The following is a 15,927-nucleotide window of genomic DNA, read 5'->3' as shown; positions in this document are numbered from 1 at the left end:
TGTCATGACTGCAAAGTGCGTCGTTGCAGGCACAATACCTGGATCGCTCAAGTGAGTTTCCAACATTGTGCCGAAGTTGTTAACGCAGTGCTTGGCTAGATTGAGGACCCAGCTAACGAGACTCGTAAACATGAAACAGCCGTTGGCCTTGACTCGCTGGTCTACCATGGACCGTATTGTACCACACAACAATGGCAAATTTTTTTTGCGGGCTTTACATACGCGGCTACCAGGCGTTCTTGTTTCATAACTTGGCGCATGTCGACTGCTAGTTCGACCGCGCTCTTGTGCTCGATCTTTTCTTCGGTGGGTTGTGGTCGAATAAAGTGTATTCGGTGTGTTGGAAATTTTCGAGCATGTGAAACAGCCATGGGAGGACGCGAGAAAGCAACGGTAAGCTTATTTTAGGGGGCTTGCAGGATGCAAATTTCATTGTTTCCGTAGCTGTCGGTACGCAGCTGTTACTCTTCCAACTAAAATTCGACAAATTTTACCCTCACAATCTGACACAGCTGTCATTCATTTGTTCGACAGGTTCTCCTTATTTGCATATTGTCGACACGCCTTCAAATTGCGTCGATATGCGCAGTCGGCACTGCACTCGGGGTCCATGGTGGGCTTGTCTGTGTTTTTCTTTTGTTTAAATATAAGGATGCGTCCGTCTAAACTTGCTTCTTGAATTCTTGGTTTTTCATGATCATTCAGTTGGGGAATTTCAAAACCGAAATTCCCCGTGGTCGCGCTAGCTGTCTGTCCGCTTTCCGCTGCTTCTTCCATTTTGTCCACTTTGCTTCGGTCGGGCTGCTCGGTCAAAATGTTTTGTTTGTGTCCTTCGTGTTTGTAAAAGCTGCGTGGCCTACTCTCTGTAGTCCCCACTCTGCATGTGTTGCTCACCGTGTAGCCCATCTCTCCGTCTGAAGTCCGGTTGGCGTTTCATTTGTTCGAGCGACAAAACGTTGGCCATATTGTGATCGAATTGAAAAAAGGAGCCTTTGCATCTTGTGCTACAAAATTTATTTGTCGATTTAGAACCTCGAAGCCCTGCACTGGGGTTGACTTTCAGCTTGACATTGTATATTTAATAAACTCAGACAAGGACAGGTTTGAAGGACTCTGATGGATGGTGAAGGTATGGATCCCGATAAAGACCAAAAACCCAATACTGAGGACCTCAAAACATTTCTAGAGCAGACTCAATCTGAAAGTAACTCCTCCAACAATGACGACCTTCAGGTAGCGAGAGCCAGCATCTGTGATCAACAAAATGAAAGAGACGAGCTGGATACGGAAAATGCTACTACTCACGGTGGTGAAGTAAGTTGTGACTCGAGAGGCGATGGACAAGCTCAGAAGCCACTGAGTGACTGCGTTACTGTCATCGCTTTGAAAGGAAATGGGCGGGGTTACATCATTGAAGGCTACATCTTTATTCGAGATCGTTGCCGGAATGGCAACATTTACCTCAAATGTCGGAATCGTTCCTGTAAGGCGCGCGCCATCATCAGCCGCTTGAACTATGTTTCGCTGGCTGGATCTGGTCACGAACCTCAGTGCCCACCGGCAGGGAACATCTTAAACTATAACTGCTTGAGTCAGATCATCCCTACCTGCCCAAACTCGTTGCCACGAAATCCCACAACGCATCGTCTATTCACACGAGATGAATACTTCCCTGAAGTGGTTCCTGACGCCTGTGAATCAGAGAACTTTCATGTGAGCTGTCCCTATCCGAATTGCGATGACTTCCCGGATCAAGGTGATGCTCTCAGATACCCTGAAGATGATGCCGATGTTGGAAGTTACGAATACGACGAGGCAGATGAAGACGATCAGGACTATTTGTTCTCTTCCTCTACGCCCCATTCAAATATCAACGGCACCACTTACTCCCGACTACAGCACGCTGTGGCATTGCCTCCTCAATCCAGACCACCAAAACGTGCCAGATGCCCAGATACATGTAATGACATTTCTGTTTCCACTCTGAGAGGTTACCGGCCATACCCTGTTGGAATCAACCCCAGCGCCCACATGACAGAAAAAGTTCCAGACATCAATTGTGACATCCAAGCACCGCCAGCTAAAAAACACCATGCTATTCCCATCCCACAGAGACTTGCTACTCCTGTGCAAAATTCGGAACAAATACAGGCCATTTTTAAGGCTCTAAGTGACGTACGCAAGAAAGTCAAACAGCTTCATAATCGACAGGTTCGAATGAGTTTGTCTAGCAACATTTTTCTTTCTCCTTAAACCTACTCAAACCTTGACCAGATTGACTAGGCCTATTGTACCATCAATGTGTCATAATATACCATTAATATCAAAAGTCAATCACAGGATATACTGTTGTTATCCAATTTACCATCTGAAAAGATACATGGGTGTTTTTCTGCTTTGCATAAATATACTTGTATTGTGTTGTATTTCTCATTGCAGAATTTCCCACCTCTGAAGAATGACTTAATTCTTCGCGCAGCACGTGGAGAGAAGACGGAAAGGGTACCAGTCTGGGTCATGAGACAGGCAGGACGATATCTCCCGGGTTAGTTCACGTGGCATTATTACCTCTGATCACCAGGCCAGCCATCAAACCTTGAACCCGAATGTAACAAGCAATAATTGTCTTTTCTGCAGAGTTCCAAGCCACAAGGAAGGAGCACGACTTTTTTGAAATATGCCAAACTCCAGAACTTTCCTGTGAAGTCACACTACAGGTATACTTACTTTTTTTACGAATTGTATTCAAAATAATTGTTGCAAAACAAGAAATTTGCTGAAACATGAGTGATTTCACTCATATCTGTTTTTCTGCCAGTTTTTTGTAGTGGTCAAATGGAATTTGGATATGAACTGCTTCTTTTTTTAGAAGTTCTGTATATGATGTGCATCATGTATAATCTTGTACCTTTTCAGCCCATCGCCCGGTTTGACCTAGACGCAGCTATCATTTTCTCTGATATTCTTGTCATTCCTCAAGTCCTTGGCATCCATGTTGAGATGATCTCAGGAAAGGTGAGCTGACTACAGATTGGTCATTTATTGGCCTTTCTCAAAAGAGCAGTGTATGCACTGTCCTTGACAATCTTCTTGCTACCTAATCTCTCTTGGGGTATTTATTTCCAGGAATTGTCCTGAATCCTTCAAAAAGCCTCTGTGAAAGAGGCCAAGGGCACATGCTTTGCACGTGAACAATTCTGAGTTTGAAAAGGGCATGGTCAGTCATCATGTCAGGTGGATGTGTTGACTGTATGCGCGAGTCAGCCTAAAGCTGTGCTGATAGGGCTTACATTGTGCATATTGTTCTTTAATGACCTACCATGGGTGTCATTTGTGCATTCACATTTTGTCAGGATTTTTTCTAAGGGGCAAAGGACTCGTCATTAATGAACAAATAAATCATTAACAATGGAAAGGGGGCAATGTTAATTTTTGCTGACAAGAAGGCAGGTGATTTTCATCATGTTTTATTTCTTTTTTTCATTTTTTTCACTCCTGTTTGTCAATACTCTTTTGGGAAAGATTGCCCCTTGGCCGCCTTGCAATGCCCATGTGACCTGTTGGAATAACAAACTGACTCATGTCCAAGTTGCATCAAGCTCTAGGACAAATAATAGTGGCTACACTCCACTTTCCTTCAGCCAGAGTCCTTCAAGATCCTTCAAACCTACTGATGGATTTTCTAGAATGCCTAAGATTATCCCGCACACCATGATTTGTAAAAAAAAATCACTTCATCCTCCAAGGACAGTCAGAAATTTTTTCCACTTGATTTGCCACAGTACAAGGGTCAGTTGGACTGGCTTTATCAAGGATGCATCTCTGCGTAGGAGTTACAAAAACTGAGGATTTTGGACTTTCAGGGTTAAATAAGTGAACATAAATAATGTTATCTCCTGGAATTTCTCGGTACCCTGATATTTGTGAGATCTTTATACATGTAGCTTGCTTTCTGGTCTTCTAGGGGTTGGTATTTGACAACACACTGAACTGCCCTGAAGACCTCGCCAGGCTGAAAAGTGATGTGGATGTCACCGAAGCCTTGAGTTATGTCTTTGATGCCATCACCTTGACCAGGAGACGACTTGAAGGAAAGGTTCCACTTATTGGCTTCTCTGGAGCACCGGTGGGTTTTCCTGACTGTATGCAAAGACTTTATCTTGTCCTGAATGGGTCTTGGCTCTTCCTGAAATAGATGAGATGTTGTGTGCGGCTCCAGCAAAAAATGACCGTATAAAAACATATTTTTCTTAATGGATTAAAGAGTAGTTAATTGCATCATATTTTGTTCACTCAAGTACTATCAGGTAGACAAAGATTAATGTGGAGTAGTGTACAGTGCTGAAACTTTCAAGTGAAATGCCATATTTATCTAGATTTCCTTGGTATGAAACACTGAGAATATATCCCAGCATGGGCTGTTATCCCATCACTATTTACCCCTCAGTTTTGCTAATACCTATTCAAAAGCCTATGTGGAGAACAGTGAATAGAGGTCAGGTGGCTTGCCCATGGACACAACATACAGCCAGCAGCTGGACTCGAACCCCCGACCCTCTGATTATGAGTCACACACCCTAACCACTGGACCATACTCCCTTGCAGAAAACTTGAACAGGTACCTTCTATGTTTATGCAGTGGACTCTGATGGGATATTGCATCGAGGGTACAGGGAACTCGACCACTCTCAGCAAAGCCAAGAAGTGGCTGTACGTTTACCCAGAGCAGAGCCACAAGTTCCTTCGGCTGCTGACTGACAAGATCGTAGACTATCTAGTGGGACAGGTGTTAGCAGGTGCCCAGGTGAGTTAATGGATAGTTGGGTAGATGCTTACACCAGATTGGTGACTAGCTGGTTGTTGGCTGTTCTTGACTGACAAGTCAGTTGACTTGCTGATTGATAGATCCTCAGCAAGGAGTTAGTGATCATTGACAAATCAATATTAGTGAGAATAAAATCAACTAATCAATCAAGTACGATACGGTCAACATCAGTGATTTCATTCTTCACACAAAAGGTTTTGTTTTGATGTACAAAACAATCCTGCAAGGCTCCAAGAATTTGCCCTAGGAAAAAAGTCAATTTTTTAGTTTCAATTGGTCAGAAATTCTTCATTGATTCTGGAAGGACTTCCGTCACATCCCATAATAGCAAAGCCAAATTTCCAGATTTAACGGGTTCCTCCTTGAAATGATTGTCTCAGCTCTTACAGGTTTTTGACTCCAATGTTGGGGTGTTAGGCTATGACCTCTTCATGACCTTTGCCTTGCCCTACCTGAAAGAGATTGTGACCAGAGTAAAGAGCACTCTTCGAGAGACAAACACTGAACCAGTCCCCATGGTGAGTGAAGATTGTGAAATGCTGGCATCAAAGGTATAAAACCTGAAGGTCAGAAGGTGGCAGCGGCAGTGCAGACTTGGTTTCGTTAAATCCCAAGCCTTTCAGGTTCTCCAGGAGATGGGAAATATGATGATGATAATTTACTATTATTATTTAATTTCTTGTAATGACAGGTGACACCAAGGATTCCTCAGCTGAGTGCTCTAGGCACTCTAAGCTCTCAAGCTTTAAGAAACCTGTAGAGATGAGACAATGAGAGGCAGTTACAGTTTTAGAGGTGGGAGGGAAACCCCAGAGGAATATTCTGGCTAAAACCCATGGAATCAGGCAGGGACTGAAATCCCAATCCATATGTGTACCAGGCCGGGAATTGAACACTATTATTCCAAATACTCATCCTGAGATATTGGTTGACAACATGTTTCCTGGCCAAGGGACTAGCAATTTTGTATTTTTCTCCCAAAGAAACGCCAACATTTATTATTAGGGTCCCTGATTTTGGATGAAGACTGATGGGGCATAACTGCTTTGAGATATTTGAGATTTCTTCCTCCTCACAGATATTTGTTGAATTCACCCCCACTTCACAGATTGTGTTTGCCAAAGGTTGCCATTATGCCATAGAAGAGCTTTCCAAAACGGGATATGATGTCGTCAGTTTGGACTGGACCATTCACCCAGAAGTAGCAAGGTAAAGTCGGACATTTATTTCAGAATTTGTGAATGGAAGTCCATTACTCATGAAAACAAGTTTGTGTCCTCTTGGAATGTGAACAAATAGGAGTGCATCATTTCTGACTGTGACCTCATCAAATAATCATGGTTGTGGAACCTACCAGCTGACCCTAGCAGGTTTACTGGTTTTTGGGGGGCGGTTTCTCTCTCTGCAAAACAAATCAACATTATTGATGTCTTGCTGTACGCCATGGTCAGACACAAGTCGCCTGGCAATCGCGTGTTGAAATGCACCGTTACATATCTTTAGTTTGACCACGTTGTAGCTTTACCTTTCGCAATTCAGCCTTTTAGGTTAGTAAGGAAACTACGTAAGCCGCAAATATTAAGTAACAAGACCCAGTGTTGACATAAATCATCGTTATTCTATTCTTGTTGCAGGTCCCAGGCCGCCTCCGCTGTGTCTCTGCAAGGAAATCTAGATCCCTGCGCTATGTATGGCAGTAAGGATGACATTGAAGGACTTGTGGGTAAGATGTTAAATCGCTTTGGCACGCAGCGGTACATTGCCAACCTGGGCCATGGTGTGTACCCCGATTTTGATCCCGAGCATGTCAGGACGTTCATAGACACTGTCCACGCTCAGTCCGAAGCTATTAACAAGAGGGACGCCGCAGGAAATATGAGATGAAACTGACAAGGGGAATGCGAACTGAAATCTCTGATTTAAAGCTTGAGCAATTCTTGAACAAGCAACTCGAGCAGTATCCAGTAGGACACTTCTCTGTGGATAGATTTGTATGCAGGTGTCAATGCCCTAAAGTTTTGTTGAATTTGGTCACGTTGTTCTCCCTTGTTTTGATACAGTTGAAAAGTAGAAAGTTCAATGTGAAAAGATGAAACGACTTCCCACATGAAATGTCGTAGCTTATTTTTTGATATTGAAATATTGCTTAATCAGTGCAAGTCATCTGTATCAAAACAAGCAAGTCGTTTTTCACGTTTCAGGCAACAGGACTAAGACGGTTTGTTTGGCTTCGCCTTAGTTTGCCTCTGTTCTTCATTTTGTAATTTCAAAAGTTTATGCGGTTTTGGGGGAAAAGCTGCTGTTGTACTGCGAGTGAATTTCTTCAGTGCATGGAGAATTGCTATTACATTGGATTTTTGTGGGTACTCGTTTGTTTGGAACTCGGATGGAAAGTATTTTTTGGCACTTAAGCAAGATGCACGATGGTCAAGCTTTTGAAAAGTCTTTCACAGGCAAAGGTTTTAATCGACTTTTTTTTTTAATCAAGTCTGTATCTACATAATCATACATACTCCATTTAATAAATTGTTTTGCCGTACTAGTCAAAATTCACTAAACTAGTCTACGTAAACACGTCTGCATCATACTTAATTTGGACTATTAATCTCGTTATAAACCTATTCTCTGAGCAGAGTTCATTCAAGATACCTTTGTGAACAGAAATTATTGATAATTGGGAATAAACGGCAGTAGTTTTTCTAAAGAATCTCTGGAAAAGACTTGAAGATGATGAAATCTAGATCGTTAATAAACAATCCTACTTGTTAAATTCCTGACTTTGTTTCACTAATATATGGGCATGTAATCCTTATACAGAGAGAAAATGTGGCTGATGGACAGAGAGTCGTTTATTTGTTGGCCTTAAGCACTGCTACATCTTTCTTCCTTAATGACAACTTAAAATGTTTCCAAGATATTTGAACAAAGAAAACTTACCCCAAGCTGCACGTAAGTTCAGTGTCATTAATACCCCGGACGCTTTGCAGTGAAATGTTCATATTTGATACTATGTAATGTCTGTCATTGTCCTGTGCCACTGATACTGCCCTCCACTGCCATTGTCTAGCTGTCATTACAGTTATTCTTTTCTGTCTTTTTTTTCCCTCATGACATTTTCATGGCCGTCTCATCCTCTTCTCCTGTTACCGTCCATCCTTGCCTGTTTTCTCTTCCTACTGTCCTCATGACAATACGGCGATTCACAATAGTGCGCCTCCAAGAGTTTGCAACGCGTTGGCCAATCGGAATGCGCGAAATTTGTTGACCCTTTCCAAACGCGCATTGGGTCGACAAATTTCGTGCATTGGGTCGACAGATTTTGGGCATTGTGATTGGCCAATGCGTTGCAAACTCTTGGAGGCGCACTATTGTGAAACGCCCATATTGATTGATCAGAAGTTGTGTTCCTGCCTGCTGGAGGACCACACCTATTGCTATCAAAGCTAATTATGATCAATTATCAATCCACAGAGGTACCCCCATTCCATGCTCTATACTTTCATGTCAAACTTGGACTCCACGTGAACGTTTTCAATCTCTATCTCTGCCTCACTGCTCCGCCTACTCTGTTCATCTTCCCCGCCCACATCTTCGCCCTCATCTCGACAGTTGTACAGATCTTTACCCTGCATGGCTAGCACGTACATCTCTTCTGTCTTTTTTGTCAGATCAGTCAGCCCAGTGGTGCTCACCTGAAGAACAAGGGCAGGTTGTTTGGTTTATCAGCTGGGATCTTGTAAACTTTTTGAAAAGGCGCCAGCAACAGATCTTCTTTCCGTTCACATTTCCCAACAAATCTCTCTTTTTCTGTTACACTGATTTTGGAATCGTCTCTGGGAACCTCTAATTCTGATGATTTGTGTCTCTCCCCAGATATTCTTTTTTCTTCCGAAAGCCAACTTCAAATCTTTACAGTGGGAGTGTTGAAAGCAAGGGTTTGAAAGATAGTCATTTTTTGAGTTAGTGGAGGTATGGGACTCCATCGGGCCAAGCGTCTGAAATTCTCGCGGTCGGCGTGACGCCAATAGGGACTTTCAACACACGGCAAAGGGGCAAATTTACCCTTTGTGCTATTCAGTAATGTACAGAAGTTCCCGGATGTCTGAACTCGAGAATTTATGTACGGCAGTAATCATTTCAAGATGCCGAAAAAAAAAAAAGTGAACAAGGCCAGCTGATTGAAGAATTGTCGTTCATCCCATACCCGGAAGAAACCATTAAATGGCGAGTCGAGGTCGGCTACCACGTAACAAAGAATGCTGATAGAGAAGACGGTCATGATACACATACATAGCTCCATTCTGTAAGATTCCGCCTGAAAACGAACAGTAAAATAGTCTGGATGTCATCGAAGTGAAGATGTTCATTATGTAGATCTGAGTTGGACAAGAGTCTAACAAACGAATATTCCAAGTTCTCAATCGCAGTGATGAGGAGGAACTTGCCCGTTTCTTTTATGGTCAGTGTGAGACTGGAGGTTCGTCAGGTAGTGAGTTTTGGGAGAAAAGGATGACATGTCAGATGTCTGTCGGTAAAATGATGCATTCCTCCTCGTTTTCAGTACGAAATATGGACAACCAAGTTGTTAGTGACAGAGTTGATGTCGGGGGATTTCCAAGGAAACGGCAGTGTAGGTAACGGACAAACAGACCAAGCCGCAACGTGTAAGCGTATTTACCTTGAGTAACAGAACACCGAAGAATGCGAAGAAACCTAGCGTCTCCAGGAACATCCACTTGAGAGGGTGGATAGTGGCTGTCATGATCTCGTATCGCTCCGAAGAGGCCGAGTTGACCATCAGGATACGGTCTATGATCTTCGTCTGAAAAGAGTGAAGAACCGAGACGTTGACTTGAGAATTCTCTGTCTTCCGGACTCGGCCTGCATTGACAACGAACCTTGATGGGTTGTTTCCCGTTAATAGAGTTTCCCTGGTATGGTATTAATGTTACTTCAGGTTTGCAACCAAAGGAAAAGAGCGACAATATAAACGCCTGTTTTTTGAGCAAAATTTTCGAAAGTTAAGACAGGGTTTATGTATGGTCTCGATTCAAGGTTTATGTGCTTCGTGACGGCAGTTTCACGCTCAAGAATAAGAAGAGACTAATGTGCCGCCATATGGCACGAGTAATACCATACCACCATCTCTTTATCCAAGTGCCATCTCTCCTGCTCTTGAGTGGCTGATCGTAGTGTGCCGATTATCTACCAAAAATAAACCAATTTACATGGTCGACATCAAAAACTCTCTGTTTTCTCACGTAACTCATTCGATGAAAACAAAATGTGTCTCGCTCAACACTTACAAAGCATTTGATCGCCGCGAAAGGGATGGAAAAGTTTGTGCTTCAACCCCACCCGACCACATCTCACTCCAGCTGCTCCGTATGAAATGTAAGAAATCATTTTTCCGTCGCAAAGTCCGAAAATTGTGCCGTTGTGCTCCAAAACAAACCCACGTCCAACCTTTAAATAGCTCATTCTACGATTTGTGCGCTGTGCCATGTCAAGGGTATTCAAGCCCAATTAATCGCAGATTGGATTAGTTCCTTGCTGACGATGTTTCAACGGACCTTCCATAGCTGTCCGCTTGATAGATTCTGTTTGTAGTCTGCCGTGCTCTCGCCTCGCTGTCCCTGTATCTGCAATATGATGGACATCACTTCCTCCTTGACGCAACGATACATCTGGGCATTAAAAATCTTTCTGTAACCAGAATCTTATTTGTACAAATTGTGTTACACTCCGAGTATATTTTGTGATAGTGCATTGTATGACATTTACTTCATTTACAGATTTTATTACATTTACTTACATCAACAGATCGTGAATTAAAATAGTCAAGGAACAGCATTCCTGTCGAGAAAATCCTCGTTCCTTTGAAACTTGAGAAGGTGATTTAGATGTGTTGAAGTCTGATTACGAGAGTTCAAACTTTGTGACAGGATAATACGGGCAATTATAGAGCACGAAATCTGTCGACTCTTTCCAAACGCACATTGGGCTCGACAGATTTCGGGCACTGTGATTGGTCAACGCGTTGCAAACTCTTGGAGGCGCACTACTGTGAAACGCCTGTATTGCTGAGAAACAATACTGCAGGGGAAAAGCTTCAACGTAACTACGATTTGTTCGCAGCAAAAAAAGGTTTGCAAAAAGCTACTCATGCATGCAGGTTTTAACCTGCTGTTAATTTCTTCCCTCCTGAAAATTGATATATGTTTAATAATTTTGCATAGCCCTTAGCTTTAAGCGTTTATCTTTCTGACTGTTTCCATCATTAAGGTCTAGTGGCTGCATCCAAAATGATTGACAGGACGGTTTATAGCGTGCAATTCGCGTCTGGGTGATATGCCGTCGTAGCCAATCAAGCATTAGTGACGCAGCCTAAAGACTGGAATGTAATCGTACCGCTGCCTTTTGCCGGTAGGTAGTTGTAACCATGTGTGACGTCAGAATGATGATCTGATCTAGTAGACCAATCTCGTGTGAGATAATACTGATCAGCGACCTCTGCTTGCTCATTGCAGACTGGTAGGAGAAACCGAACGATGTTCTGCCGAGCAGTAAACGAAAAAAGATCAACCATAAACTGTCGCAGAATGGGCGTGTTATCGTGCTGGATTGTCTCCGAATTTCGTGTCCTTAGTGGATTTATACGGAATACATAGTCTGCTATAATCGCACCAGGATAGGGAGTTTAAATAACTTTGGAAAACCTTGATATAATTTTGAGGAAATACCATCATGGAAACATAAACTTACGCGTAAACAAGTCCTGCCGGTGCCAGGAAACACGCTGCGAAATTGAAATGTTTGAAAACTTGGAAGTTGAAAAAGCATGTCTCCATTGAAGATCATTAATTAATTTTTGAAACCTAACAAATTCTACTTCAGGCATCAGAGAAATGTAAACATGTAAAATCCAGTATTACATTTATTGAAAAAAAGATGCAGATGTCCGTCCAGGCCCGTTCAAAAACCTGGATAATTTTTGGCTGAGATACCTTACCGATGACTTCGTTTATATTCGGCTGACCACGCGGGAAACGATCGGCTGGCCAGAAGAACTGTGTCACCGGCGTGTAGATAAAGAGCACCAAGGGGCAGAAAGCTAGCGACAACAGGCCCGGCATAGCGATACGGCAGAGACCGAGGGGACGGTTGAAAAAAGTCTGCATGCTGTCCAGAATGTCGATATCTTCCTTTTCAAGAACTGGGACGAGATAAAACAAAAGGGACGGAGGATCGTTCTGAATCGTCATTTAATCATATTTACAAGAGTTTAGCATGGAAGTAGGATTTTTAAAAAATTTAGCCAGGTTTTGATGTGATTTTTAAAGTTGCTTGGAGTAAATTTTAGGAAAAGCTTCACTCGGTTATTCATCCCCTCTTTCCCAACTAGAAGTTAACCTCTTCATTTTGTGTGTATCCCATAGCCATGATGTCGCATCTCTCCAACGTTTCTTGTAGTGTCGTGCTTCTTCAGTTCAAAAATCAAGGCGCAGATTATTGAATGATCAATTTTCCAGTCAAAAAGCGAATGATACATGTTTTCCCAATTACTCGAAATTCTACACCCCTGGCTTGTGAAGACTTACATGCTCGACTTTCTTTTGGGAATGACTTCAGAATCTTCATGCTGGACTGCGACAAGTACAAGTCACGGACCCGTCGATCGTGGTTTGCGCGCCGTCTAAGTTCAGTCCTTAGTGCCAGGTAGGACAGACCTGTTGGCGGTACATCAGAAAGGGGGTAAAAAGTTGAAGTAAAATTTCATACGAATTTGCAGGTATCTATGTATTTATGTGTAATGCAATCCTATTTGATCTGATTTCTCAAAAGCGTTCCCAACAATGTTTTTCAGTGATAAGTCGTCTTAAAATTCGGTGGTAGAATGTTTCCTTTTATTTTACATGATCGTGTGTAATGGTACATGGACGTTACCTCTGTTGATATTATTATATAGAATCCATCAATTGATACAAACTGAGTTGCTGTTTTGTAGTGGCAAGCCTTTACTTTGGGATGTGTTTATGATTATTATGAGTCAGTTCATACCAAACACAATAACACAGATGAGTCCAAAAGGTGGAAGAATGACCTCCATGGCCGATGGTCTGAAACCATCTGCTTCCGATACAGAGATAGGTTCATCTGATGGTTCTGGTTCCTCCTCTGGTTCGGGTTCTCCAGTCGGTTCCCCCTCTGGTTCGCCGCTAGGTTCCGGTTCTCCAGTTGGTTCCCCCTCTGGTTCACCGCTGGGTTCCGGTTCTCCAGTCGGTTCCCCCTCCGGTTCGCCGCTGGGTTCCGGTTCTCCAGTCGGTCCCCCCTCCGGTTCGCCGCTAGGTTCTGGTTCTCCAGTCGGTTCCCCCTCTGGTTCGCCGCTGGGCTCTGGTTCCCCAGTCGGTTCGGGTACCGGTGACGTAAGTCCATGTACCTTGCAGGCCCGGGAAGCCAGAACCAACAGCACAATGGCAAGAACTGGGCTTCCGAAGCCGAGGCACCACCTACACATAAATCGATGTTGAGTGAATAAATTCAGCTTTTGGTAAGTATAAGTTGTAGCAGCTGGGCTTGATCTACTCTGGATAGCGTGAGAAGGCCTTTTGAATCTTAATATGCACTAAAGGCTATGTAATGTTCTCAGTTCACATTGTTACCATTTACCTTGAGCATTGACCAAACTTGTAACAGTTGCTCATCGTTGGACTAAAGTTTCCAGGATCAAGATGTCTCAAGTTTCTTCACTTCAGTATTATGCAGTGCATGCTAAAATCGGGTATATTTCCGCACACATGGGCATTTTGCATCTGTGGTGTTCTTTTGTGCGCCGGAGCGTTCAGACGAACCGCGCATGGTTAACAGAAAGTACGCGCCATCGCGCGCATATTATAATTATTCTCATTTCATCTTAGCTTTGTATGCAAAGATGAGATAAAAGACTTCTTGCAACTAATACTCGGCCCCAGTTCCTTTGACATGACAGGAAATCGCTGAAAAAAAATGTGAAGCGCAGTCCCTCTGTAAACATTGGACATCGGTCCGAAACTCAAGTAGCATTTTGAGGGTTTTTAATACTTGGTGGAAACATTCCGTCGGCGGCGCGAATCAATGCTGAAGCCCCCATAAGACTACTTCTCCATGACACTCGAGGTCAAAACTGAGAGTGAAGAGGGGACGGATTTAACCTGATGCTCCCCTGTCATCTTCTCTTCTCCACCAACACCCCCTCCCCCGATAGAATAACTCTGCTGACAGGCAGGGGTGAGCTGAGTCCGCCCTGCGCTTACAACACTCACGTCTTCGGGAAATACCCCCGGCCTTCAACTTTTGGCTTCCATGTGGGTGATGTAACTCTACTAGCTGATCTGCAACAGTATGGATGAGTACAAGTGTCGTTTGATTCCTGGGTCGAACAGACTTGGGTTAAAGTTGGTGGAGAGGGGGTGGAGATTGGGCTATAAAGTGATGAATGATGAGGCTTCGGATGGGAGTAGGGGTTTGTAGAATTGGGGTTAATAGACCGATTGCGCTTGCTAAGTCACGTGACCTACAGTGGGTATAAATTTTCAGCAAACATAACGTCCTCCCATAGCAAAGTGTGCATGCTTATTTATTCGGCTTAATTTTTGGGGGGGGAATCGCATAAGGCCAGCTTTATTTTATTCATGTTTCTTCTCGATAGACAATTTTGTTGCTCATAATTAGTATTTTTCAGTTATGAATTTATATTGGAAAACATGACGGCGAATGTCTGGTCTGATTGTAACATTTTCCAAACGACTAACATCAATGAAACTTAAGAACATCTACTGATGTCATTTTCCCAAACACAGGAACACTCATTTTTAGCTATTTCGCTCAACCAACCGTAAAAGCCGGTGCATACTAAAGGAGAACGTGAAAGCGAAGCGAATTTGACGTCACGAAAATTTGCAGCAAAATTTCGCTTGAACTGAAACGTGTTCGATTTCTGTGAATTCGCATCAGTACGAATATTCGATCTGATCTTACAAACTCGCGTTCGTATTCGCTTTCGCGCTAAGTACGAACTGGCCTTTTGTCTGTACAACTTCACACAAAGAGAAAAGCCAAGATACGTTTTCTCTTTTATGCAGGGGCGGATCCAGGAATTTTTACCAGGGGACAGCCCGGCGATTTTTTTTCATCTCTTCATTCTTTGCAGAAAAGTGGAACGATGATGAAATATTGCGTGACGTCACAATGGTGGTGCACTTAGTCTAGTTCTTTTTTATTTATTATTTCCCCACTTCTAACCCTTTTTTTCAGAGGGGGGGTTGACTCCCTACCCCCCGGTCTGCGCCTGCATGGTATGTGCGAAAACTGTCACGAGTATTAACGACAGTTTCAGGTATTATTAACCGGGAAGATTTCAAAGGATGCAACAGGTGAGTGCGGATGAGACACTTTGGGATGTTTCGTATCTCATATCTAGATAATACACTGTATCAACACGGAATATCATATTTAGATATTACACTGTATCAACACGGAATATCAGATCCTTGCGGACTGAGAAGCAGCGTAAATTTTACTTCTTTACATTTTTCCTGAAAGACATGGAATTACGAGATGAGACTCAGCATCCAGCTTTACTCGATATTTTATTATGTATGTCGCGAGGATGTGTTTCAGATAAATTGTAACTTTTAGGTTTAATTAATAATAAAACGAAAATATGCGGGTTATACTCGTAATCGATTCTATGATGAGTGAAATTTAAGTGCAGTTTCCCTGTCACCTGAACAGAATCATCAGCAAATTCTACAATGGGGGGGGGTTCTAGTGAAGGGCAAAGAAAACGGGTATTTTCATCGTGGAAGAAATTTGAATAAGACAACCCAATACGGGAGTTTCACAAAAGTGCGCCTCCAAGAGTTTGTAACGCGTTGACCAATTACGGTGCACGAAATCTGTCCACCGAATGCCTGTTTCGAAAGGGTCGATAAATTTCACGCACTGTGATTGGTCAACGCAATGCCGCTTTCTTGGAGGCGCACCAATCGCCCGTATTAAAATCACAGCCCCAATCAACTCTGGAAGGCCGTAATAAAGTGTGCCGCGTTGAAATTCATCTT

The 15,927-nt window shown here is 43.0% G+C and overlaps 2 protein-coding genes across 6 annotated transcripts; one reads left to right on the top strand and one right to left on the bottom strand.

The window, feature by feature from the left end:
• The first annotated feature begins 573 nt into the window (after nucleotides 1-573).
• Nucleotides 574-7,595, top strand: urod (uroporphyrinogen decarboxylase). The gene is made up of 9 exons (XM_022241459.2): nucleotides 574-2,211; nucleotides 2,440-2,545; nucleotides 2,638-2,717; nucleotides 2,917-3,015; nucleotides 3,965-4,126; nucleotides 4,640-4,804; nucleotides 5,206-5,343; nucleotides 5,934-6,034; nucleotides 6,460-7,595. The coding sequence occupies exons 1-9, from the start codon at nucleotides 1,117-1,119 to the stop codon at nucleotides 6,707-6,709; spliced, it is 2,196 nt and encodes a 731-aa protein (XP_022097151.2). The 5' UTR covers nucleotides 574-1,116; the 3' UTR covers nucleotides 6,710-7,595.
• LOC110982762 (uncharacterized) lies at nucleotides 7,259-13,650 on the bottom strand. Of its 5 annotated transcripts, none has more exons than XM_087144405.1 (11): nucleotides 13,496-13,650; nucleotides 12,887-13,335; nucleotides 12,427-12,555; nucleotides 11,838-12,041; nucleotides 11,591-11,624; nucleotides 11,237-11,381; nucleotides 10,399-10,494; nucleotides 9,965-10,030; nucleotides 9,504-9,647; nucleotides 9,030-9,140; nucleotides 7,259-8,517 (listed from the first exon to the last, which is right to left on the bottom strand). In XM_087144405.1, the coding sequence occupies exons 1-11, from the start codon at nucleotides 13,528-13,530 to the stop codon at nucleotides 8,317-8,319; spliced, it is 1,614 nt and encodes a 537-aa protein (XP_087000531.1). In that variant the 5' UTR covers nucleotides 13,531-13,650; the 3' UTR covers nucleotides 7,259-8,316. The 5 variants fall into 5 exon arrangements, with proteins under 5 accessions (XP_087000531.1, XP_087000532.1, XP_022097094.2 ...); XM_087144406.1 differs by having other exon boundaries at nucleotides 10,399-10,467; XM_022241402.2 differs by having other exon boundaries at nucleotides 10,399-10,512; nucleotides 13,496-13,649.
• Nucleotides 13,651-15,927: the final 2,277 nt, after the last annotated feature.

Source organism: Acanthaster planci, linkage group LG12 (assembly GCF_054643075.1).
Source record: "Acanthaster planci isolate LZ-2023a linkage group LG12, COTS_SCS, whole genome shotgun sequence".
NCBI lineage: Eukaryota > Metazoa > Echinodermata > Asteroidea > Valvatida > Acanthasteridae > Acanthaster > Acanthaster planci.
The sequence above is the reverse complement of the archived record's forward strand: the minus strand, read 5'-3'. Positions and strand labels throughout refer to the sequence as shown.